Genomic DNA, 24466 nt, shown 5'->3' with positions numbered 1-24466 from the left:
GCTACTCGCTGAAGACCTTCATGGAAACTTTCTTCATTCTTAAAGAGAGAAGCCCAAGGGGGAACAGCCCTTTATATTCTGTGGGCGTTTTCACGTGTGCATGTTTGCACCTGCCTGAGACTGCAGGAGCCATCTCCCAACCTTCCAGCCTGGAGGGGAGTCAGCCTGCCAAGAACACACTGAAGATAAAAGAAGGAAAAAAGAAAAGAAAACCCTGGGTCCTTGCTGACACTACTGAGATGCTGGGTCAACCAACCCGAGGATCCCCTCACCCCCAGACTCTTGTGAGGTAATAGATCCCCTGCCTATTTAAGGTATTTTAAATTGGGTTCCTTCTTCTGGTAGCCGAAAGCATACTAACTGATACAGAATGTACAGGCAGAAAAGAGAACGGTATAACAAATGGACCCTACAATGTCAACTTGGCTGAGTAGAGGAGGGAGGGCAAAGGTCAATGAGGACACTGATATTTCAGGCATAGCTCTTATCATGCTCTCTCTATACATAGATTAAGTTGTTTCCTGCTGTATTCAGGATACAGGCCATGTTACTAAAAAGGCAAAAAGAGTGCAGTTTAGTGGGAGCCCATGTGAAAACAGAGAGGAAAGAAAATACAACTTCACTAAGAAAGGTTTCCAGCCTGTGGCTTTACAATCTCAGTGGACTAAAGCCCCACAGCTCCACAAAGTCATCAGAGCCGTGGGCTTCTTCCTGCCCTGCCCCTCTCAGCATGTTGTTTCTAATTTCCAAGCTGTCTCATGGTCCAAAATGGTTGCTGGAGCTCCAACCATCACATCCACATTTTAGGAAAGAAGAAGAAGGAAAAAGTAAGAATAATGTATTAACCAGCGAGTCTCTTCCTTTTTAGTATTGTTCCTGGCGGTCCCGCACAATAATTCCTTTTATCACAGAGACATAACTATATCTAACTGTATGAGAAACTAAAAAAGCTAACTTTTTAACTAGGTACACACTGCTGCCCCTAATTAAACGGGGGCTCTATTTAGTGAGGAAGAAGAACAATGGAATTGGATATGTATCAATCAATTTCTGTCCTAGCGACATAACTGATCCACCTCATTTTGGAACTTGGATTCCATTTCTGGTGCTCATAACTGTACTGTGATTATATAGGATGTTAACACTAGGGAGCCACCACCTCCATGGTCCGTCATTTCAATCCTTTCTTGCCAATAATCTCAACTCTCTTGTCCCCTTTTCCTTCCATCACCCTTGCCTGGGAAAACCCAAACTCTGCCTTCTCTATGCCTGCATTTGGGTTGAGTTGTAATTAGAAAAAGATCACAAGCATATAGATTCACTCCACCCCTAAAATCACAGCTATCAACCCCAACTGGCTGTATAAATGGCCCAGCCAATCTGGTCAGTGTGCACACTCTCTCTCCTTTCTTCCTAGAGACAATTTCAAATTTTCTTTCCCTGCTACAATCTCAAATGCCCTACTCCCAACATCAGCCCCGACCCCCTCCCCCACACACTCGTCTCCTTCATAGGAAGTACAGAAGCCACTCCTGCATCTGTGCAGTTCTCTCCTCTCATCCTGTTACGAGAGAGCACCCATCCTGATGTCACCTCTAAAGTCCCTCCCTCCGCCTCACCTGGTATCCAACCCACTGCCTTTTCAGGGGCCGGACATTGTGAGTAACCCCAATTGTTTCTTCTGCACTGGTTCCTTCACATTAGCATGTTAATATATTAAATCTTCTACATCTTTAAAAACAACTCCCCTTTAATCTCCTTTCCCATGTGGCTAGTACCCCATCTCCCCTCCCTTTCATAGCCAAACTTCAGAGTTGTTAACACTCATGGTCTCATTCACTCCTCTTCCACCCTGCAACTTCCCTCACCACTGCTTTACCAAACTGCTTTCTCTAATGATCCCTATGACTTCACAGGAAGCTTCTCAGGTTTAGATGGATCCGACCCAATGGACTTACACATCAAAATGTTCTTCTCTTGGTCTCAGGGACACCACCCCTCTCTCGCCAACCTTCCCCCAGCTCCTTTGTACATGCCTTTGCTTCTGAGCACCCCTAAGATGTGGGTGTTGCTCAGAGCTGTCCATGGCCCTCTTCCCTTTTCACTCTCTACCCTCTTCCTGGGCAACATTATCTACTCCTGAGGTTTTAATTACCATGAAATTCCAATAATTTCTAAACCTATATTCCCACTACTACTCTTCCAGTCCAGGGCACCACCATCTGTCACCTAGGTGGCAGCAGCGCCCCTGCCAATCTCCTCCATGGTGTCCCTCCAAACCACAAATCTGGTAATTTCCCTCCCTGACTTAAACCCTTCAATGATCCATGAAGGACATTAGTGGAAGTACTGGTGAAATTCAATAAGGCCTTTAGTTTAGTTAAGAGTATAGCATTAATATTAATTTTCTGGTGCTCATAACTGTACTGTGATTATATAGGATGTTAACACTAGGGAAAGCTGGGTAACATATATAGAAACTTTTCTGCTAATGTAAAATTAGTTCAAAGTAAAAAGTGTAAGAGTTAATAATTAAAAAAAACCACCACCTCCAACTGTGCCTCACTGCTCTCAGGACAGTATCCAAACTCATTTACAAAGCCCAGGGATCTGTCTGGGTTGCCCTCTGGGTCCCCATCTGCCTCACTCTCAGCTTTTCCTTCGACCTGGAACTTCCCCACTTCTCTGCTGGCGCTCTCCCTGTCCCTCAGAACCTGGGCTTGCTACTGTTTCCTGGGGGTGGAGGGACTTATCTGGGCCCTCACATTTGTTAGGAACCCCTTCTATGGGTTTCCCCATTGTGATTGCCTCGGTCACCCCCAGCTAGACCACAACCCCCATGAGGGCACTAGTGTTAGAGGCCCCAGTCTATATGTATTAAATGGAAGGATGGAGGAAAAGAAAGAGGGAAGGGCGGGGTGACAAGATCACAGGTGAACCTACTCCAGCCCTGACATTTGCCACCTGAAACCTAGACATGTCTGGGCCCTGAAAATCAATCATCCTGTCCCCAGCTTCTACAGTGCCCGGGCTCCAGGCCCTTCCCTACCTCTACTCCTTCCTAGTATCTTGATTTCTCTAAAACCTGCCATGCCAGGAGGATGGCTGGGACCCGAGCTCTCAGCAGCCTGACCAGCCTGTCCTGCAAACCAAGGCACTGGGGGCAGCAGTAATGGAGCTGAGGCTCCTGGTCCTAGTCAGTGATGCCCTGGAGACGGGGCTGGCTATGCCTGGGGACTCAGAGTGGGGCTGCCCTCCCTAAGCCCAGCCTCACCTGGTAAATATTTCATCCTCAAGCTGCTCAGCTAATCCCTATTAATTTCAATACCGCCGCCTTGCCTGGCTCAGCTCCCAATGCATTATTTATCCCCTTTGTTTGTTTGTCGCTAACAGGTGGGCCCCAGCGGAGCTGCTGACTGGGGACAAGCCTACTCCATCACAGTGTGGCTGTGAATTAATCATGAGGACTAATGGGAACCACCTCAGCTCCAGGCACTTCTCAATCCGCCTCCCCTTGCCCTGGCACACAGGGGTGGGCCAGGGCCATCTCAACTCAATTTAACTCAATTCAAAACAATACATTTTACTTACTATCTGCCTACATGAGTCAGATGCCATGTTATGCTTTGGGGAGACAAGCTGAACAAAACAGATGAAAGTTCCTGCCCTCAGGGAACTTACAATCTACGGGGGGGAGAGGCATTAAACAACTCATTTCTTAATTATGACTGTGACAGAGTGTGTAAAAGGAGTGCAGGGTGCTAGGGAGTACGCTGGGAGACAGGAAGACTGCCTGGGGAAGCAAAATCTGAGATGTGCTCGAAGGATGGGTGGGTATTAATTAGGCCAAGGGATGGGAATGGGGCGCCCAAAGGGAAAAATGAATGTGGGAAACCTTACGTGAGTGACGGCGTGGCAGGTTCCAGGAAATGAGGGCGGGCATTGTGCTGGGGTACAGAGACATGAGCGCAGCTTGAAAAGGGGCAGGGCACTGCCCTAGACCAACAAGGCCCAGTGGGGAGACACTCTTCTCCCTGAACAACCAGCATTTGTCCTGGTGGATCACCCTAAACACCTGATACAAACACACTCACACTGCCTCTGCTGAGGTGAGCAACATCTGATTTCTTGACTTTGTGCTCCCAAGAGATGGTCAAGACCATTAACCCCCAAATGCAGATAGGAAACTCTGGGGAGCACTTGGCCTGGGGGCTTGTGAGGGGCCTGCGTGGGCCTTGCAGCACTCAGAGTCTTAGGTGCGCTATGGCAGGACAGCACAGGACACGCCATGGCCCCCAAGGGGAGACCAGGCACAGGGTGGGGAACACTGACCCACCGCAGCCACACATGCTCAGACCACCTCTCAGGAAGCGACTCCCCTCGCCTCTGAAAACCCAGTCCTGGACTGGGCACCCAGAAGACCTCAGTAAACATACATCTTCTGAATGAATGACTGAACAAAAGCAAATGCCCAGCAGAGAGCTTTTCCCCAGACACGCCCCTCAAAACTCTCCCAGAGATTTAAGTAGACAACTGAGCTAACTTGTACTCAGGGTTTTACAGCGCATCCAATTCCTCAGAGGAAGCCTGGAGAGGCAGGAGCCATCATGAACCCCAATTTAAAGAGAAGAACCAGAGGCCCAAGAAGGTGAATGATGCCCGGAGGACCCCCACCTGGAAGTGATGAGTCTTAACTAGCAAGAGGCCAGCCTGGCTCCAGAATATCTACAGATCCACCCGCTCTGTGGGCATTTCCCTAGGAATCTCTCTCGGTGACTCCAGGGACCTTAGCTCCCAAGAATAATCCTAAAAAGCATCTGGCTTAAGAATCAAGGGCAGCTCTGCCAGGGCAGGCGCCTCATTGTGCACATGGTCAGGATTTGTAATTCGATTCAAAGTGGCCGCTTTGAAAATCCATATGTCTTCAGGCTCCCCGTACATCATGGTGTCAGGTCCTGGAGCGGAGGCATCCATCGGAGGCTCCCAACACCACGGTCTGTGTGCCCGCACGCCTGATCCCACCCATGCCTGTCCCTGGCTCCCAGCGGCTCTGGCAGCACTCCCACCCTGTGCCAAGGCTCCCGCTAGCTGCCTGCTTGGCCCATTTTACCCTTGCCTCCACACTAGTCTGCCTGCTGGGCCCCAGGCCTGCCCCATTTGCCTCCTCTGCCCTATCCAGACTCTGCTTGCTCTCTTGGAACTAGGAAGCCAGCACAGAGGCAGCCTCGATAACTCGCTAACGTGCTGCCCATGCTGTTCTTAAAAATTTATGACTGTGCAACATGAAAAATCCGGCTGAGGAGCCGTCATTAGCGGCGCTACCTTCCTCCCCCACCAGCGCCACCCTCGTAAATTGAGATTTATGGCTGCGGCAGGCGGGTGGGGTGTGTGCAGGCAGTGAGGATGCTGTGGGGGAGACAGGGAGAGACCGATGAGGCGGCGGTGGGGCCAGGGGCTCCCCCCTGCGGCAGCTCCCGTTTATCACAGTCGGCTGTGATACCTCCTGAGAGAAGGCCTGGCCTCTCGGTGTCTGCACAGATTCCACTAGCACTGCGAGTGGATGGGGAGGGGCATATCCGGTGCCAATCACTGGCTTCTTTAGGTATAGGACCAGATCCCGAGGACCAGGTGCTAAGCAAAGGCCTCTTAGCAGGGTGATTTGGGAGGGGGAAGGTTGGACCTGGGGAGAAAGTATCCTTTTTGTTGGGGTCACAGGCCTGGGCCCCCAGAGTCAGCTTCTCTAACCAGAAGCATCTAGGCTGGGCTGTGATTGTGGTATCTCAACCACAGAACTGAGGGGAGGCAGGGAGGGTGGAATAAGGAGGCCAGGAACCTTCCCTTCCTTCTCCTTTCTCTGGCAAGAAGGGCCACTGGAGAGGCTAGTAAAGGCGAGTGCAAGTGCTGGACCGAGTCTCAGCCTTCTCCCCACGGGGCCAGGCTGGGGCTGAGAAGAGGAGGTGATCCCACCAGCCCGCCCTCCCCCTCAGCAAGCCCTCCCGGTTACCTCCCCTCCTCTCTTCCCCTGCTCACTTAGCCCTGTCAGCCAGGCCATTATGAAATTGGGGTTTCATTTACAGACTAATTAAACATTACAGCTTGTTCACAATTACAACGCGGGGATGAGGGAGTAACTAATTACGGAAGAAATGAGCTAACATTTATCTCTGCTCCCACCCTCCCTCTCCCCGCTGCCCCCCCAATCTGGCTTCCTCCCACTCTCTGGTCAGTACCAGCTCAAAAGGCTTATTTCCTAGGATGGGGACTGGAAGGACCCCCCACCCACCCGGGACACAAGATCTTATTGCAGTTCCCAGCCACTCTGGGGGAGGGGCTTAGCTCCCAGGGCCCTGCCTAGGGACAGTCACGGCTCTTGCACAAGTCGGTGTGTGACTAGAGTAGGACCCTGTTTCAGTATGTGGTTATAACAGCTGGGCTGGGGGGCGGGGGGTCACGCCTGCCCTTTGGTGTACGAGTGTGACAGTACTGTGGGGCTCAATGGATCTTTACTGTGTGGGACGAGGTTTTGGTGTGGCTGCTATAGACAACAGCGTGTGTGATGGGGTGTGAGCGTGAATGAACCATGCCCTCACCCCCCAACCCCAAAACAGAACAGAACAGAACAGAGAAGAACTAGGTGGCTGCAGGAGGTGATGCTCCAAGCAGGCCTGAGATGTGGCCCTGGCAGCCCCAGGCCCCAATCTCCCCTGGGAGGCCCCATTCACTAGTGTCTCTGAAGCAAGAGCTGGCAGAAGGGTACCCTGCCCCGCGTCTCACCTTGTCCCTGCCCTCAGGCTGGCCTTGGCTGCTGGCCAGATGCCCCCTGGGGTCCAAGGAACCTTGGGGTTCTGGGGGCCCCCTATGGGCAGGAGTCCTGGGCCTGGCTGGCCTGCCACAGCGTTTAATAATAGTAACAGGGAGAGTAAGCGTTTCCATCCTTCCTGCCTTTGGGCAGAAGAAGAAAGGAAAGAGGAGGGAGCGGAGGGAGTGGAGGGAGCGGGCTGAGGGAGGCTTTGAGGCCTCAGAACTCACATCAAACAGCCGGATCTGGGCCTAATTGTCTGACCCCTGCCCCTGCCTTCAATCAGCTCTGAGGCTCCCCGCCCGCCCCTTGCCTAACTAGCAGCCATGTTCTCCTCATTAGAACAAGCTCCCCTTGCACACGTGTCCCCGGACATGTTCCCAACACTCCCCGCTCCCACCCTGCCTGGTGGGTGGGTACAGCTGGAACCCAGTTTTGGAGGGGCCTCTGGGACAGCTACACCTCAGCCACCACAGCTGTTGGCCTGAGCTGCTCGGCCCCTCCCAGAACTGCAGGAGCCTGGATGCCGCGTGCTGTGACATCCCTGGGCAGGTTCAGCTGCGGGAACATTCTGTCCTCTGTGTGTCCTTCTTGCTACAGCCCAATTGTCTCAGACACACAGCTCCTGAGGGCCGGGGGTGTTTGAATTCTGTTCCCTTCTGTCTGGTTCAGCCTGGCAGGGGATCTGGTCTGGGTCAGGGTTTGTGTTCAGAGGCTACAGGCTGAAGGAACTTGTCTGCCTACTGTACATGGAAGGTTCTTTTAAATGGATCCAGGCGTGGCGATGCGTGTGTGCTTGGGGTTGGCGGCATGACAGTGAGGAAGTACAGCTTGCCGATTAAGAGCTCTGACCCTAGAGAGGTGTGTGTTTAAATTCTGGCTCTCCCCATCCTTGCTCTGTAGCCTTGGGTGAATGACAACCTCCTGAGCCTCAGTTTCCTACCTGGTGGTATCTCCTGTCTCACAGGGTTTGGGAATTCAATGAGACAACAGACATAAAGTCCTCTTGACTACATCTGACACCTGGCAAATGTCGTAGAGGCTACTGGTACAGATGGGGATTCAGGCCAAACCAAAGACATTCCCCTCTCCGTCGGCCCTGGGCCCCACCCTTCCCAGCTGGGCTCTGGACCCTGGTCAGTAGCGTTAAGGACTGGAAGACTGTGAGGAAGGGTCCAGAGTCCCCCAGAAGATGAAGAACAGCTCCCAGGGGCACAGCTAAAACCAGGGCAGAAGAACCTAAGCTGGAGCCTAAACTCAGAGGCAAGGATGTCACACAGCAGCAACAGGTAGGAGGGGCAGTGCCCAGCTTAAGGATTGTCAGCGGGTATTGGGTTGGATGAGGTAGGTCAGCAGGACTGGTCCAGGAGGTATGGATCACCCCATGCATACTGTGGGCAAGGGAGGAGGGCTGCTATGAACACCACTGGAGCACAGCTGTCTGGGCTGCTCTAGGAATCCATTCCCAGGGAACCAGGCCTGTACAAGATTGGGGGAGGGGCCCTGACATTGTCTCTCACCTTAAACCAGTGGTAATGACTTGCAAATATTGATGAAAACGCAAACTAGCGAGATTGTGTTTTTCGGGGAGTGAAGGTGGGGAGAGGGGATAAGGAGGAAAATAAACTGAAATGAAGTCCGGTTATCTCCCATCTGTGGCTGCTCCTAATCCCCCAGCCCAAAGGAATCCAATGCAGCCCCTTATCTGCCCTGTCAATCACTCCATCACTACCCAGTGCTTGGTGGGCACCGCACGCCCTCACATACACTCAAGCACATGCTCACACATGCACACACACGTACACACTCACTCCACCGACTCTTGCGCCAATACTCCCGCCCACCCCCAGCCCATTACTCCTCTGAGTAGGAGCAGCAAGCTCGCGGGTCCTGCCAGATGGATGCAATTTGCATAATATCAGCAGCGGAGGCAGCAAGATCACCAGGGGTCAGGGCGCTGACATCCCCGCACAGTCTATCTGCAAGTGCTAATTTGGCCGGCATTGATCTGTCTTTCTGATTTCTTTGTCATTTACGTCTGCGATGGTTTGACAGGAGATACAGAGAGAGACAAGGGGAGGCCTGGCTGGGGCCCAGGGCTAGGAAGGTAGGGAAACAAAGATTGTACTTCCCAGTGCAGCACACACACAGAACACATACATACATATACCAGAACTTTCCTCCATCCATCCGTCAGTCCACTCACCCATACGTCTATCCATTTTCCATCTGTGGTTGCTACTGAAGACCAGAGCATGATGTCTGGCAAAGACTAAGTCTTTGATGTCCCTGGGGCTCCAAGGGTGCCAGCCTGGGGAGGGAGGTGCACACCCCTCTCCCTGAGCACCATCCAAGCAGGCCAGTGGAGGCTCTGTGCCTGGAGAGTCCTCTCCTCTCATGGCCATCCATCATCCTCACTTTCTTTGGGAGACACCACAAAGAACAGACAGGAGTGGGGGTAGTGCTGGGGAAGCATGCACTCCAGTGTCACTGGGCCCTCCCCACGAGGCAGCTGTCTGAAGCAGGGGGAGGTCCCCTCTAGGACAGCCAGGGAGGGGCTATCAGGTCTGCCGGGGCCTCACATCAATACTTCACCACCATCAGGTCATCTGAAAACCAGACACTGGGCTCTTGCTAATTCTGAAATCCTAGCTGAGCCAGAAAGTCCTGTATTAGATCATATTTAAAAGCCACATTCTGTTGAACCCTGGGCCAGAGTCCCCAAATTCTTCCTTGTGTTGGGAGGAAGGTTTATCATAGGGATGGAGACCCTGCCAGGATGGGAGATGTCACAGGGAAAAGGGAGGGGCAGAGATCACAAACCGGGGAAGAAAGAGCCCACTGCAGAGAAGTGGACATGGTTAAGGGAGGCAGAGGGCTTGAGCCATCCACAAGTGAAAGCCGCCTCCTGCTGGCCACAGAGGCTGTCTGGGCCCCACCTCCTTTCCCTTGGCTATGCTGGCAGAGGCAGGGTGATCAGAAGGAACTCCCTGCTGGGCAAGAGGGGGGCTGGTGTTTGCTGTGTGCTAATCCTAGGCCTGAGGTCTTCAGAGGGACCCGGAGAACTTCAAGGAGGGGAAGGCAAAGCTGTACTGTAGGCGAGCTCATTAGCCAGCACCCCCATACCTCCACTAGGAGGAGGGCGGGCGGCCCAGGGAGCTGGTGGCAGAAGCAGCAGAGAAAAGGCTGTCACTGTCCTTTCTTCCTTTTGGTACAAGAGTCTCCCCGAGCCGGCGATTCTCCTGCAGTGACACCTCTCACGGGCACTAATGAGATCCATGTCACAGAGCTAATGCGCTCTGACTAGGCTCTTGATAGACACCCCACTCCTTCAGGGGAGACCACAGGCCAGTACTGCCCTCCTGGGGCCAGACCCCCATCCTGCCACTTGCCAGCCCAGCTCTCTTGCCAAACTGTGCTGGGCAACAAACTCTTGAGAGAATCCACTTGTTGTCTGGCCATCCTGCCTTACCAGGAGCCTCAGAGGGACCCTCCTCAGACCCTGAGCAGAGGGGTTAAGCAACCAGGGCAGGACCACCCAGCTGGACATCAGGGACGGTTCCAGTTATTCTCCCAGACAGCTGAAACCAGCAGTCTATGGGCCTCCACGTCCCAACAACTGGTGAGATTTACTAACACTTCCTTTGCAGACTTCCCAAAAGAAAGAAGCAAAGGAGGCCTGGGTCCTGCCCTTAGAGAGGTCAAGTGTGTGGGGACTGATCATTAGCAAACAAATTATGATCAGGGACTAAAGGTGTATTCTGTACACCCACACTGGGAGGGCCAGGCAGGATTCCCAGAGGAGGTGGCCCCTGGAAGATGGACAGGTTTTCCTGAGCCAAGAGGTAGAGGGCAAACCGAACTCACAGAGTAAGGACTGTCGGGGTCAGAAAGAGGTCAGAAGCCAGTGGTTGTGGGGCCTTGGCTCTGAGCGAGACTACAGCAGGAGTGAAGGGGTGGCAGTGCTTCCTTTCCGTTCTTCCTCAGTTGTTGCTACTGAAGCTTTGTCACGGCCTGTAAGTGTCACTGACACTGAAGGGAATGAGGGAAGTGAGCTTATTTTCTTCCTTCTTGTCTCTGTTGGTAGCACAAAGCCTGACACGAAAAGGTACTCCCAGTTCGGCACAGTGATAAGAACAAAGGCTTCGCATTTATATGGTCCTGGGTTTGAATCCTGGCTCCTCAAGTCAATTGGCTGAGCGGCCTCAGACAAGTAACTTAACTAGTTAAGCCTCAGTTTCCTGCCTTATACAATGGGAATGATGATGTCTGCCTTCATAATACTGGTGTGAAAATTAAATTCGTTAACACAAATGCCCCCAAATAATGTGCGTGTCTTGCTGACCCTGGGCTGGAAGGAAAGCAGCACAGCACTGAGCAGTCCCTGTGGAGGCTGCCTGCCGAGGATCTTTGGTCCAAGCCAAGGAAGCTGACAGAGCCCACGAAACAGCCAGTTCCACACACATGCAGTCCCTCCTCACCCACAAGCCGCTCCAGCAGCTCTCTGCTCACCAGGCTCACCAGGCCAATCCCCTCCCCCAAGAGGCGTCCTCCCGACTGCGAGGCCATTCTGACAGCCCATAGCCCGTCCTTCCAGAGCTTCACTGCTTCCATCGCTGGGCCCCGTCTCCCTCAGTTCCCAGGGCCAAGCCGTTACCCACTCCTGGACGGTGCCTGTGGGCTCTGTGAGAGCTGGGCACTGTGTCTGTCATCTTTACCAACACATTTCTAGCACTTATCACATAGTAGGAGTGAAGTAAATGTTCACTGACTTGGTGCTGACTCCATTCCCACAGCCACTGCTGGCTCTGAATTAACCATCACCCCCATGCACCTTACTGCACCTCCCCTTCTGCAGTTTCTCCTCACTAGTCTTCCCTGCACACACTCTCAGGCTGCTCTGACCAGGTCACTCCTCTACCCAGACATTCCCACACGCCCCCTCAAACAACTCAGCTACCCATATCCATCCTAACAGCCATCTCCCCTTCTGTAGCTGCCCCTCCCATCAGTCCACCCCTCCCGTATGCCTGCTCCCTTGCTCTCTCAGCATCCCCACCACCCAATGCTTGGCAGGAGTCCCCGCAATGTAGACCCCACAGGCTCCTCCTGCCACACATACCTAAGAAAGAGGCTCAGGATCATCAGTGGGCTTAGAGTCATTGGTAATTTGGGAGAACCAAGCAGATCCTGGAGATGGCTAAGCTATGGGATCTGCAGAACCCTTGCCCAGCATAACCAATGCTGCCTCACCCCCACCCCCAATATACATACCACTCCCCACTCCAGGCTGGCAGCTCCTCACAGAGTTAATTAGCACCATGTCACTGAGGACCAGCCTGAGTGGCCAGTGACAGGAGCTGACCCCTGACCCCAGGGCTGGGAAATAGTCCACATCAAACTCTTACAGCACGACCCTTTTAGCACGCACAGTAACTCGGGGCACCGCCAGCTGAAGCTCATTAAAGCTGTCTCTTTGGCGCGAGGGCCATTAACCTCACTGCTCAAAACCCATGCCTCCCCTCCCCGCCTCTCCCAGCCCAATTAATGCCCTGCATCTTCCCTCCCTTCCAAGAACCCTCACCCACACCTCAGAGCCAACCAGGAGCTGGCAGGGCAGCCCCCTTCATTCAAAATACAAACACCAAATGCCAGGAATCCCCAGTGTCCTTGAGTACCCACTGTGTGCCAGGCACTGCACAAGCCCTTCACACAGCTGACTTCACTGAACCTTCCCAACAGCCATGAGAGGCAGTAGCACCATCCCTTGTCCAAGGTCACAGGGCTCTGGAAGGTAAAACTAGAACAACTGGCTCCAAAGCCCTACTCTGTTGTCACTCACAGCCTTGGGCTGTCCCCTGGGGCCCACCCAGATGGAAAAACCTTCTCTTATAAAGAAGAAAGGAACACTTCAGTGGACCTAGCCCAGAATTGACATGAGTGAAGAGAGAAGAAGGGCACTACTGAGTCCCAGGAGGCAGCAAACAGTGGAAACAAGGAAGCCCTTCCTCTTAAAAATATACCCTGGATAGATACATGGAAGCAGGGCACCCAGCTCCCTGTGCAGGGTGAGTTAACCCAGTCCGGCTGGTCCCTGCTACTGGCCAAACTCAATTACAGGCAGTTCCTCCTCCCCTGGGCCAATGCAAGTCTTCTCACTGGTCCTCGTTCTCTGGTCTCTCCCTTTCCCATCACTCTTTCATTGACTCATCTACTCGTTCATTCACCAGCTGATTGGATTTATTGAGCACCATTAAGAACTAGTTTGTGCAGCACAGAGTGCCTCAGTGTGTCTGAATCAGAGCTCTGATCACGCTGTTTTCTCACAAACCTCCTGTCTCATCAAAACCTCATGAGAAATCCACTCCCTTTAACCTGCCATCCCAGGCCCCCTACGTCCTCACTGATTTTCTAGCCATTCCCTAACCCAAAGGTCCCACTGCAGTCACTGGAAACTATTTTAGATGTCTCACCTGCCATCTCAGTATGCCAGGCTTCCTCGTGCCCCCAGGCTTTGTACACACACTTCCCTCTAAGAAGAAAATCCTTTCCCCATTTTTCTGCCTAACAAATTCCTATTCATCCTTCAAGGATCTGCTGACTCAAGTGTCCTCTTCTCTAGGAAACTTTCTGCTTACCTCCCAGGCATATCACCTTGCTAGGTTTGGGGTCTCCACTAGATTGCATAGAACAGCAGTTGGGAGCAATTGCTGTGGGGTACCCCCCAAATCCTAAGGCCCACTGACCACCCCCCACCCCCAACAAGAATGATACAGGGCGTCCCAGAAGTCAGTGAGATGTAAGTGAAGGAGAGAAGCCATTTGGCAACTGAGAAAACCTTGTTTGGGGCAGCCCAGGTGTTTCTAACACAGCCCTCAGTGGCCTGGGTAGCAAACGCCCAGTTCAATCTCTGTCTCCTCCAGGATGTGAGCTCCCTGAGGGCAGGAACTTCTACTCAGAATGCCCAGCACCCCCCAGGCACCAATGATGTCTGTGGAAAGGATGAGGGGCTCATCTGTAGCAAGTGACTGGTTCCTTTGGTGTATCTTGCCAGTCCCCTCCTTCAGCCCCTGATACCTTCCCAAAGGTACACAGGTTATGATAATGTCATAGTGCCACCCAAGAATACCCCTGTTCCTCCCCACTTGGAACAAAGCCTTGCCTGCTAAAAACCATTTGCATGCACATGTATGCACATGCACACAAAATAAGACACACAGAAATGAACAGACATACTTCCTGACAAGCTGATGATTGCTCCCATATACAGACACATGCCCTCAGGAAAATATAGAGATATACTGCTACACACATGCATCCCTCAAATATAGACATACACGGATACACATATACTCTTAGACACACGGAGACATGCAGCTGAAGTTGCCAAATGTACATGTGCGCGCATGTGCGCACACACACACACACACACACAGTCACTCACAGACAGACACGTATCCATACTGAGAGATCAGAGGCTAGCAGAGCCTCCAATGCCTAGAACCACGGCCATTTCAGCTCCTTCCAAGCAGTAATCCCCCTGAGGGTGCACCCCCACCTGGTACCCCAAGTGGCCCCTCCCAACCCAGGCACCGTTCAATGGAGGCTGCTGCTCCTGCGGGGGAGTCAATACCCTGTGGACGGAGCCATCGGTCAGAAGGACCCCGACTAATTAAAAGCTGGTGAGGTTTAAATAATTCATCTCCTTAACTCCCATTGATCGCCCAGTTTAGTGGCCACAGACTTGAAACAATATTAAACAGCCTCCTCCAGCTCCATGGGGGGTGGGTGAGCTGACATGTGCCCACCTCTCTGAGGACATCTCCCACCAGAGATTCAGCCAGAGGCAGGGGTAGCTTGGTTTGAATCCAAGGCCACCTGTGACCCACCCAAAGCCCAGACCCCAGTCTCCTCCTAAATATTGTTTTGAGAGACCCTTTCCAATGGTCTGGTTTCATTCTCCCTTCATACCCCCCTTTCCCCAGGTATGGAGAGCACCTTGTTAGAGCTCAAAAAAGCCACAGAACCCCTCTGTGAGCCAGGGGACTGGGGCATGTGGATAGGAGACTGACCAGGCTGCCAGGGGGACATGTGGAAGGACTGACCAATGCCGCTGTGGGGCCGGCCTATGTGCTGCAGGCTGAGGCCCTTGTTCATGTCTAGAAGTCCGTTCTTGGGCCAGCAGCCCATGGCGAAGCTGTAAGCCTGGAAGACAGGAGGCAAGAATGGTTAACAGAGGCCCTGACCCTGAACCAAGCCATCATTCCCCCCATCAAATCTTTCCCCCAAGGACTTATTCTCATCATACCACTTCACGATCGTCCCCTCACGGGGTCCCCTTGCCACCAAAAACCCCTTCCGCCTCTAGAGCTCCCTTTCTCCTGGGCATCTCCCTTTGGCCCTCACTGGGTGCCCCCTCACAACTCCTCTAGAGAGCTCCTATTTACTAAGACCCTCCTTGTCAGGACCCCCCCTCTCATCACGGGACCCCCTTCACCTTAAATTCCCTCCTCTCCAGAGTCCTCAGCACTCTGCTGGGCCCCCTCCCATAGCATTACTGGTCGCAGACTGTGGTCCGGAAGACTTGGAGACTAACGTATTCACACTTCACAGATAGGAAAACCAAAGTGAGGGGGGCCCCACCTGCCTGTGGTCGTTGCTTTTGACCCAGAGACAGGCGAGGCTGTAGAAGGCTGAGTGCCATGTGAGTGTTCAACTGGGGAGGGGTAAAGTCACCTGGTGACTCAAGCAGCAGTGAGGGGAGCACATGAAGGGTGTGTGTGTGTGTGTGTGTGTGTGTGTGTGTGTGTGTGTGTGTGTGTTAGGGGAAGCAGATCTCTGCTGAAGGTCAAGTGCTCACTTATGCATATTCAAAGCGGCCACCCATCGATCTGTACTTAATTGTTTTCCTGGGGTTGGGGAAGGAAGTGCTGGGGGCATCGATCTGCTCAGACCCCCAGCACTTCATTGCTCCCCTCCATCCCCTACTCCTGTCACCTGACAGCGGCCAAACTCCATGGGGAAGGAGGAGTAAGGTACATGGCAGGACAGGGATGGCACCTGCTCTTACAGCCCTTACAGGCATGATGACCTGATGTCACAGGTGAGGAAACTGAGACCCAGAAAGAAGAGACATACAAGGGTTAGAACACCATTAAGTGGCCCATTGGGAATTTAATTCCTGCTCAGCCTGCTGGCAAAGTCCTGGGCCCCTACCAGTGGGCTTGCATAGCTAGCTGACACTTCAAACATTATCCTTCCACTCACTTTAGAAGTCCCCAAACATCAGGCTGCCTTCTCCCAGTGGCAGGAAGCATGTGGGACAGTGGTCAATGGGGATGAAGCTTAGGTGAGTCCCCAGAAGTTAGATGGTGAGTCCACTGATGATACTAAAGTGACTGTAGCCATGGTCAGACAGGCACTGAAGTGCCCCTGCCCATCACTATGCCCAAGAGGTCCCAGCCCACCACAGACTCCTTCATAAGGGAGAGCACCCAGCATAGCTTCAGAAACAAAGGCAGGAAGCTGGACACAAAGTCCGTGCCAGGGCTGAGGAGCTGGGCAGAGGGCTAGTATCCTTCGTTCCCAGCTGCAGGAACCAAGCCTCGGCCCTCCGGGGAACTGAAAGGCTAGGAGTCAGTGTACTTCACCCTTAGCACCCTCCAAAGCCATTATCCTTGACCACAGAGGTACTAGCCACAGCCCAACTTCCCAGCCAACCCTCCTACCCTTTCCCAAGTCACAGCTGCAACCACAAATTGGGGGCTGAGTGTGAGACTCAAGGACAGGGGAGAGGTCGCTGGCTTTGAGCCAGGGAAGCTGGGAACGCAGGCGGGGAGGGAAAGCAGCCAGTGGGTGGTGCAGAGCTGAAGAAGCTGCTATGCATGGTCAGGGCCAGGGCTGGAGTGCAGTGGGCCAGAGAGCAGTGGCGGGCTGGCTTTCAAGTACTTTAAAATCACTTACAAAGGCCGGATTAAACGATCAGAAATTCCATTTAATAGGACAAATAAAGAAATAACAATCTACTCTATCAGCCCGGAGAAGGCAAGCTGGATAGTTTTTTTTCTCCTTCTAAAAAGGAAAAAGGGAAGGAAGGGAAAAAAAGAAGGATAATGTGTGTTTACTCAAGCAAAGAAAAAAATATTTAAGTGATGTCGGGGAGAAGATTGCAGTAACTAGTGAAGAATAACATCGTCTACTTTGCTGTCAAATCACACCCGAATTTCAGTAATAGATTCTCGGCTGACACTCAATTCAATTCGAAGGTGATCCTGCTTTATCCCAGCCCATCAAATATTAAACACTTGCATTAGCAGGTGCTGCCGCTTCCCGGCTTAAAGCGGCGGGCGGGCGGCAGGGCTGCTGAGGCCCCTCTGCTCTGCTCTCGGCTCAGGGACAGGGCAGCTCAACGTTATCTGCACGTCATCCTGAGTCTTATCGCAGCTAAGCGAGAAGACCACTTCAGATAACATTAGACGCTTGCCCCAATGCGTGTCAGTATGATTAGATTATTATTATAATAATGACTCCCCAAGAACTTCCCCTGACTGGGACATGTGGAAGGGGGGTGGAGAGCAGCGAGTCCAGGAGGACCAGGCTGGACCAGGGCAAGCCAGAACCCACGGCAGGAAGCAGGGGCACCAAGCAAGGCGGCTGCGCCGGTCCCGCCTGACGGATGCCTTTCAGGAAGGGCAGTCTAGCTTGTCAGAGCCAGGGCGAGATGAATTGGCGTCTCCACCGTGGCCGCGGGTGTCATGCCGCACAGTTTCATATTCCCAGATAAGTGTGATAACCAATTGCTGCTGTGACATGGCCTCATCCAGCACTTCCTCAGGGGGGCCCAGGCGGGGGAGGGGCAGTGCGTGCACATGGGTCTGGCAAGCTCCTAATAAGAGGGATTTAATTTTTACAAATGCTGCTTCCAGCGGGGCCTTCACATACCAGCCAAAGTCCAAAATGATATTAAAAATGGTTAATTAAAACTGCTCTTCTTCAGCCTGGGCTCTCCCTCTGCTGCCCTGCTGAGAATCCTGGCATGTCTCCTCCAGGCACTGCCACATACTCCTGCAGAACTGAAACTTCACGCATGACCACCAGTCTCATGGAACCCTCCAGGCACAGTAAGATGGACAGTACCTCAAGCTACCCCTGCCACCTCAGGCACCTTTCAGGAACAGCCAGTGGACACAGAGAACCACGCAGCGAATACAGGATCCTATAGCAACCTGTGCGCCCACCAATATGAGGTCTGAATACTTATACCTGCTGCCCTATGCACTTGTACCCACATGCCCACCACCCTCAGCACACATTTCTAAAGTCCCTGTCCTCCCCCCAGATATATGCACTACAGAGCGTGCATACCCATGCAAGTGTGCCCCTCCTTCCATTCCCACCCCCTCCTGACATTCTCCCTAAGAGATTACATCCACCCAGGATTCTTTTTTTAAAAAATATATTTTTATTGATTTCAGAGAGGAAGGAAGAGGGAGAGATAGAAACATCAATGATGAGAGAGAATCATCGATAGGCTGCCTCCTGCACACCCCTAACTGGGGATAGAGCCCGCAACCCAGGCAAGTGCCCTTGACTGGAATCGAACCCAGGACCCTTCAGTCCACAGGCCGACACTCTATCCACTGAGCCAAACCGGCCAGGGCTCCACCCAGGATTCTTAACAGAGACTTCCTGGGAGTCCATTTCAGAACAGGGTGGTGTGGGCTCTGTCTCAGATTCTGGCTGGGAAGTCAAGTCTGGGACCCAGGGAACCATCAGAGCTGGATGATTCAGGAGGCTGTCCACAGGGACAATGGAGACAAATAGACCCATGTGGGATTGGAGGCGGCTAGGAAAGCTTCCGGGAGGGCACCAGGTAGAAGACATAGCAAGGGCAAAGGAGAATGGCAGGAGCAAGCTTGGCGAGTGCATAGGCAAGCGCTTGGGTGTTGCTGGGGCAGCCAACACAGACAGAAGGAGTCATATCTTCAGATGCTGCCTCCCAGCTCTCTGCAAACTGGCATCAATCGAGGGGCCCCAATTATAGTCTACCGCCTTTCCCCCACTGCTTCCTATTTCCACTCTTTCTCTTCTGCCAGCCTGTGTGGTGTCGGGGTAAGGGACCCAGTAGCTTTCTGACCTTGATCAGTGCGGGGCAGGAATCTGTTTTAAGAGCTCTTGCCAAGATCTGTGCCTGAGCCCCTTTTTCATGCTGGTTCCAAATTCTCTGGGTACCACTTTTCCAGCTGCACTTCTGCCAGCCGTCAGGCCCACTTGATGGGTTCCTGACCAGAGGGTGGGGCAGGTGGAAGGATATCTGAGGAGCCCAAGTCCTGTCCAGGGTAGGTGGAGTTGTGGTGAGAGATGCTGGTCCATCAAACTGCGCCCTCCAAGCCCTGTGCCAGGCAGGCATGCACACTTCCCTTCCCCTGGGCTGCTGTAATTTCCATGCGCAGGGAAGCAGGTGCCGAGCTGCTCCCGGCTGGCTCTCCCCTCTCGTGCTCTGCCCGCCTTGGCTGCTGCCCCATTAGCTTAGTGGCCAGCCATCTGCGACGGGCCTGCCACGCAGCCCTGCTGTAGGCGCGGCGGGTGGCCCCCTGTGTAACAGGGAGCTTTGCCATTAGCGCCTTTAATATTCTGACACCTCAGCACAGCCTGCTATTACATGCAAACGCTGATCGCCCTGTGAAATTACATTGCTGGGCCCGCGAAATGGAATCGTGTATAATCAGCCTCCTCCATGCACTGTCAGTCCCATCACAAACACGGCGCCCGGCGGCTTACGGGGGCTTAGCAGCTGCGACAAGTGTATTGGGTTTAATAGATGAAGTAGCCCTCATCGGCAGCAGCATCAGATCCTTCAAAGAGGAAAGAAGAGGCATCGACAGCTGCTGGGGTGTCTTTGCCCACCCACTCACTACCTACCAGGGCCCTTAGAGTAGGGTGGACACAGAGGGAGCAAGAACCAGCTCAAACTGCAGACAGAAGCACAGACTACCCTGCAACTTCCACAAAACCCAGAGCTCCCAAGCCAACACCAGCACACCGACATACCCAATCTCTCCACAAGTTGGGGAGGAGCAGGCCTTTAAGCAGATCTCTGGGTGACTGTCACCCTCTGGACCTAAGGCTGATGGGCCATTTGCCAAGATGAGGAACCAAATCAAACCAAATGCCATTCCCATGAACACTCAACTGACAAAGCTGTAAACATGATACTCTGGAGGATAGGGGAGATAAAGTATGACAGTTGTAACTACTACCTAATAACCTTTTTATCTAACTGGCCAACAGTTCTTTAGTTGGTGAACCAAGTACCAAGGTCACAGGTAAACATGAGGATGGTATGCTCAGGAGCCCAGTCTTACAGAAGGGCAATGTCTGGGCTCAGCAGTTAGACAAACCAGAATTTGGTTCCCAGTTCTGCCAGTTATTGGCACTGTAATTTTGGATGAGTTATTAAACTTCTCTGAGCCTCAGTACTACAAAATGGAATGGTAGTTCTTTCTTCCAGATATACCTAAGGTCACTCAGGAATGCCTGTCCCATTGCCACCTCCAAATATCCTTGGTGCTATCACCACCCAAAATGCACATTGCCTTTGATAATGCTGTTCCCTCTCCCTTTTCTGGGTTCAGTCTAACACACCAATTGTGGCAGATTGTATTTTCCAGTCTCCCATCTCCCATGTTTTTCTTTCTTTTTTTTTTTAAAGGGAGGTTCCTCTTTTTTTTTTTTTTTTTTTTAAGATATTTTATTGATTTTTTACAGAGAGGAAGGGAGAGAGATAGAGAGTTAGAAACATCGATGAGAGAGAAACTTCGATCAGCTGCCTCCTGCACATCTCCCACTGGGGATGTGCCCACAACCCAGGTACATGCCCTTGGCCGGAATCGAACCTGGGACCTTTCAGTCTGCAGGCCACCGGTTTCGGCGGCCATGTTTTTCTTATAATGTGACTCAAGAGGGGGAGTCTTGAAATAGGATTTTTTTTTTAACTTTACTATTTCAACCAACATAGTAATGTAGAAGTAATACTCTGCAACCTCAAGAAATGCTATATAATATCAGAAATGCTAAACAGATAAAGACATTACAAAGAAAGAGAATTGCAGGCCAATATCCCTGATGAACACAGATGCTAAAATCCTCAACAACATATTAGCAAATTGCCTCCAGCAATATATTAAAAAGATCATATACCATGATCAAGTGGGATTTATTCCAGGGATGCAAGGCTGGTACAATATTCGCAAATCAACAAACGTGACAGATCACATAAACAAATTGAAAGACAAAAATCATATGATCATATCAATAGACGCAGAAAAAGCATTCGACAAAATCCAATAGAGGGAGCATATCCCAATATGATAAAGTCCATATATGACAAGCCTACAGCCAACATCATACTCAATGGGCAAAAACTAAAACCATTTTCCCTAAGAACAGGAACAAGACAGGGATGCCCACTTTCAGCATTCCTGTTCAACACAGTACTGGTAGTGCTAGCTATAGCGATTAGACAAGAAGAAGAAATAAAAGGTATCCATATTGGAAAAGAAGAAGTAAAACTGCCATTATTCACAGATGACATGATATTGTACATAGAAGACCCCAAAGACCCCATAAAAAACTACTAGACTTAATAAATGAATTTGGCAATGTAATAGGATACAAAATTAAAACCCAGAAATCTATGGTTTGTTTATATATCAATAATGAACTCACAGAAAGAGAAACTAAAAAAAATCCCATTTACCACTGCATCAAAAAAAAAATAAGATACCTAGGAATAAACTTAACTAAGGAGGTAAAAGACCTATACTTGGAAAACTACAGGATGTTGAAAAAAGAGATAGAGGCCCTAGCTGGTTTGGCTCAGTGGATAGTGTTGACCTGTGAACTGAAGGGTCCCAGATTTGATTCCAGTCAAGGTCACATGCCTGGGTTGTGGGCTCAATCTCCAGGAGGGGCGTGAAGGAGGGAATCAATCAATGATTCTCTCTCATCATTGATGTTTCTATCTCTCTCTCCCTTTCCCTTCCACTCTGCAATCAATAAAAATATTTTTAAAAAGAAAAAAAAAGAGATAGAGGAAGACATAAACAAATGGAAGAACATACCATGTTCATGGATTAGTAGAATCAACATCATTAAAATGTCCATACTACCCAAAGCAATTTATAGATTCAATGAAATCCCCATTAAGATACCAATGGAATATTTCACAGACCTAGAACAAACTCTCCAAAAATTCATATGGAATAAAAAAAGACCCCAAATAGCTGCAGCAATCCTAAAAAAAAAAAAAGGAAAGAAATGCTAAGGCTGATTACTCATTGGCTGGAACACTTGCCCTGGAGCCATCAGCTGCCCTGAAGTAGTTAGACTGCTCTGAGGCAGCCATGTTGTGAGGAAGCCCAAACAAGCTCATGCAGAGACCACAGAGAGAAGCCACAAGACTAGGCAAAGAGAGATGCCCAGCCTGCCCCCAGCTGCTCCAACCACATACTGTGCCAGTTCCAGTCACTGACTACAAGTGTGTGAGAGAACATGAGCCAGACTACCTAACTGAGCCCTTAATGAATTTCTGACTTACAGAAATCATCAGCTAATAAAATAGCTGTTTTAAATCACTAAGTTTTGGGGTGATTGGTTATGCAGCAATACTAATTGGAAAACCAATATAATGTTCTTTGAAAGTTATGTATTAGAGATTATAATCTTTATTTTATTTATTTATCCTCACTCGAGGTTATTTTTCCATTGAGTTTTTAGAGAGTGGAAGGAAGAGGGAGAGACAGAGAGAAACATCAATGTGAGAGAGACACATCGATCGGCTGCCTCCTGCACATAACCTGACCAGGGCGAGGGAACTGCAACCAAGGTACATGCCCTTGACCAGAATCAAACCCAGGACTCTTCAGTCCGTGGGCCAACCCTCTATCCACTGAGCCAAACCAGCTAGGGCTAGATTATAATTTTTAAAGTCCTCCATTGACTCCATATCCCCATCCGGAGCTGCTGCCTGTTCTATTAATAACCAAACTTCTCAAGGTTTTCTCTGCTCACCCATTTACCTCCCTCATCACTCTTTAATTCCTGCAGACTAATTTTTAGCCTTATTATGCCACTTAGCTCCTGCTAAGGTCAAATCTTCACCATACTGTCCACATCTATAGGCAATTTCTGGTTCTTGCTGCCTTCACCACTCAGCAGCCTGCTTCATCTTCTTTTTTTTTAAACATATTTTTATTGATTTCAGAGAGAGGAAGGGTAAAGGAGTGAGAGATAGAAACATCAGTGATGAGAGATAATCATCAATTGGCTGCCCCACATTGGGGATTGAGCCCGCAACTCAGACATGTGCTCTGACTGGTAATCGAACCATAACCTCTTGGTTCATAGGTCGACACTCAACCACTGAGCCATGCCAGATGGGCAAAAAAACCCTTCTCCTTTGGTTTTCTCAACATCCTATTCTTTGAGTTTTCTTATCTTTTCCCGTCAATCTCCTATATAGTCTCTTTTGCATCTGGTCATCTGATGTGTATACTCATGCGCTCTCTCTTCTTTTTATCTACACTCTACCACTTTTCCTGGGTGATTTCTTCAACTTCCTCATCTTCAACCTCTCCAACTTCTAAATCAATATTTCTTGCCTCTACTTGAGTGTCAAACATATATATTCTGTTGCCTATCTGGTATTTCCACTTGGATTTTACTCAGACACTTCATTCTCAATATGTTTAAAAATCAATTTCAACAATCTCCCCTACAAATAGCCCCTTCTCCTGGGTTTCCAAGTCCCAGTGAAAGTTGTTACCACCTGCCTGGTCTACCAGAAAAGTGGGGGTCAATCTTGCTTCCTTCTTCTTCCTTACCATCCACTAAGTCCTGGGATTGCTGTTCATGCCTCTAATACTTGACGGAAGAAATCCCTTCAGCCTACCGAGAATGCTCTCTGACTTCTCCCATTTTTTGTCCTAATGAACATATATTTCTCTTTCAACATTCAACTCAAAAGTACCTTCCTTTACTAAGTCTTTCCTAACTCAACTCTTCTTTTTTATCCTTACCTGAGGATTTGGTTTTTATTGATTTTGGTGGTGGTGGCGGGGGGGGGGGGGAGGGGGGGTGTGAGGGAGACAGAGAGAGAGGGAAAGAGAGCTAAACATCAATGTGAGAGAAGAACATTGATCAGTTGTCTCTCGTATGTGCCCCAACTGGGGATGGAACTCACAACCTAGGTTTGTGACCTGATAGGGAATCAAACCTGTAACTTTTTGGTGCACGGGATGATACTCCAACCAACTGAGCCATCCAGCCAGGGTCTGACTCATCCCTTCTGTGTGCTCAGTGTTCCCTGACTACCAGCATACTTCAGGGGCCCAGAGCTGCTGCTGCTTCTGCCCATCAACAGAACCTGAGTGGGATAATTACCGTCTCTGTGTACTGAACCTTCCTGCTCACTGCCTACAACAGGACAGCTGCCTCTAGTGCACGGGACCACCACCACAGCAAAGGCAGGGGCTGCACCACAGGTGCAGGGTCCACAACATTTGGAGAACAGTGGCCAGCTCAGTTTGATCGCATGAGGGCCCTGAGCCTATTTTCAGTTATTACCACAGTGTCATCACCAAGTCAGAGGGGACCTGGGGACACTGA

The 24466-nt window shown here is 50.9% G+C and overlaps 1 protein-coding gene across 11 annotated transcripts in view; it reads right to left on the bottom strand.

Annotated features, from left to right (window-relative positions):
- The window catches only part of ERI3 (ERI1 exoribonuclease family member 3), a 132256-nt gene that overhangs the window by 10009 nt on the left and 97781 nt on the right, over positions 1 to 24466 (bottom strand). For 10 of the 11 annotated variants that reach the window (XM_070404919.1, XM_070404909.1, XM_070404910.1 and 7 more), the window contains one exon: positions 14905 to 15004. The exons of the other annotated variant lie outside the window; for it this stretch is intronic. In XM_070404919.1, the coding sequence (XP_070261020.1) occupies positions 14905 to 15004 (100 nt within the window). The remainder of the gene's footprint in view (positions 1 to 14904; positions 15005 to 24466) is intronic. 11 annotated transcript variants of the gene reach the window in all.

This window comes from Myotis yumanensis, unplaced genomic scaffold (assembly GCF_028538775.1).
Source record: "Myotis yumanensis isolate MYYU_CA2020_CCGP unplaced genomic scaffold, mMyoYum1.0.hap1 SCAF_2, whole genome shotgun sequence".
Taxonomy (NCBI): Eukaryota; Metazoa; Chordata; class Mammalia; order Chiroptera; family Vespertilionidae; genus Myotis; species Myotis yumanensis.
The sequence above is the reverse complement of the archived record's forward strand: the minus strand, read 5'-3'. Positions and strand labels throughout refer to the sequence as shown.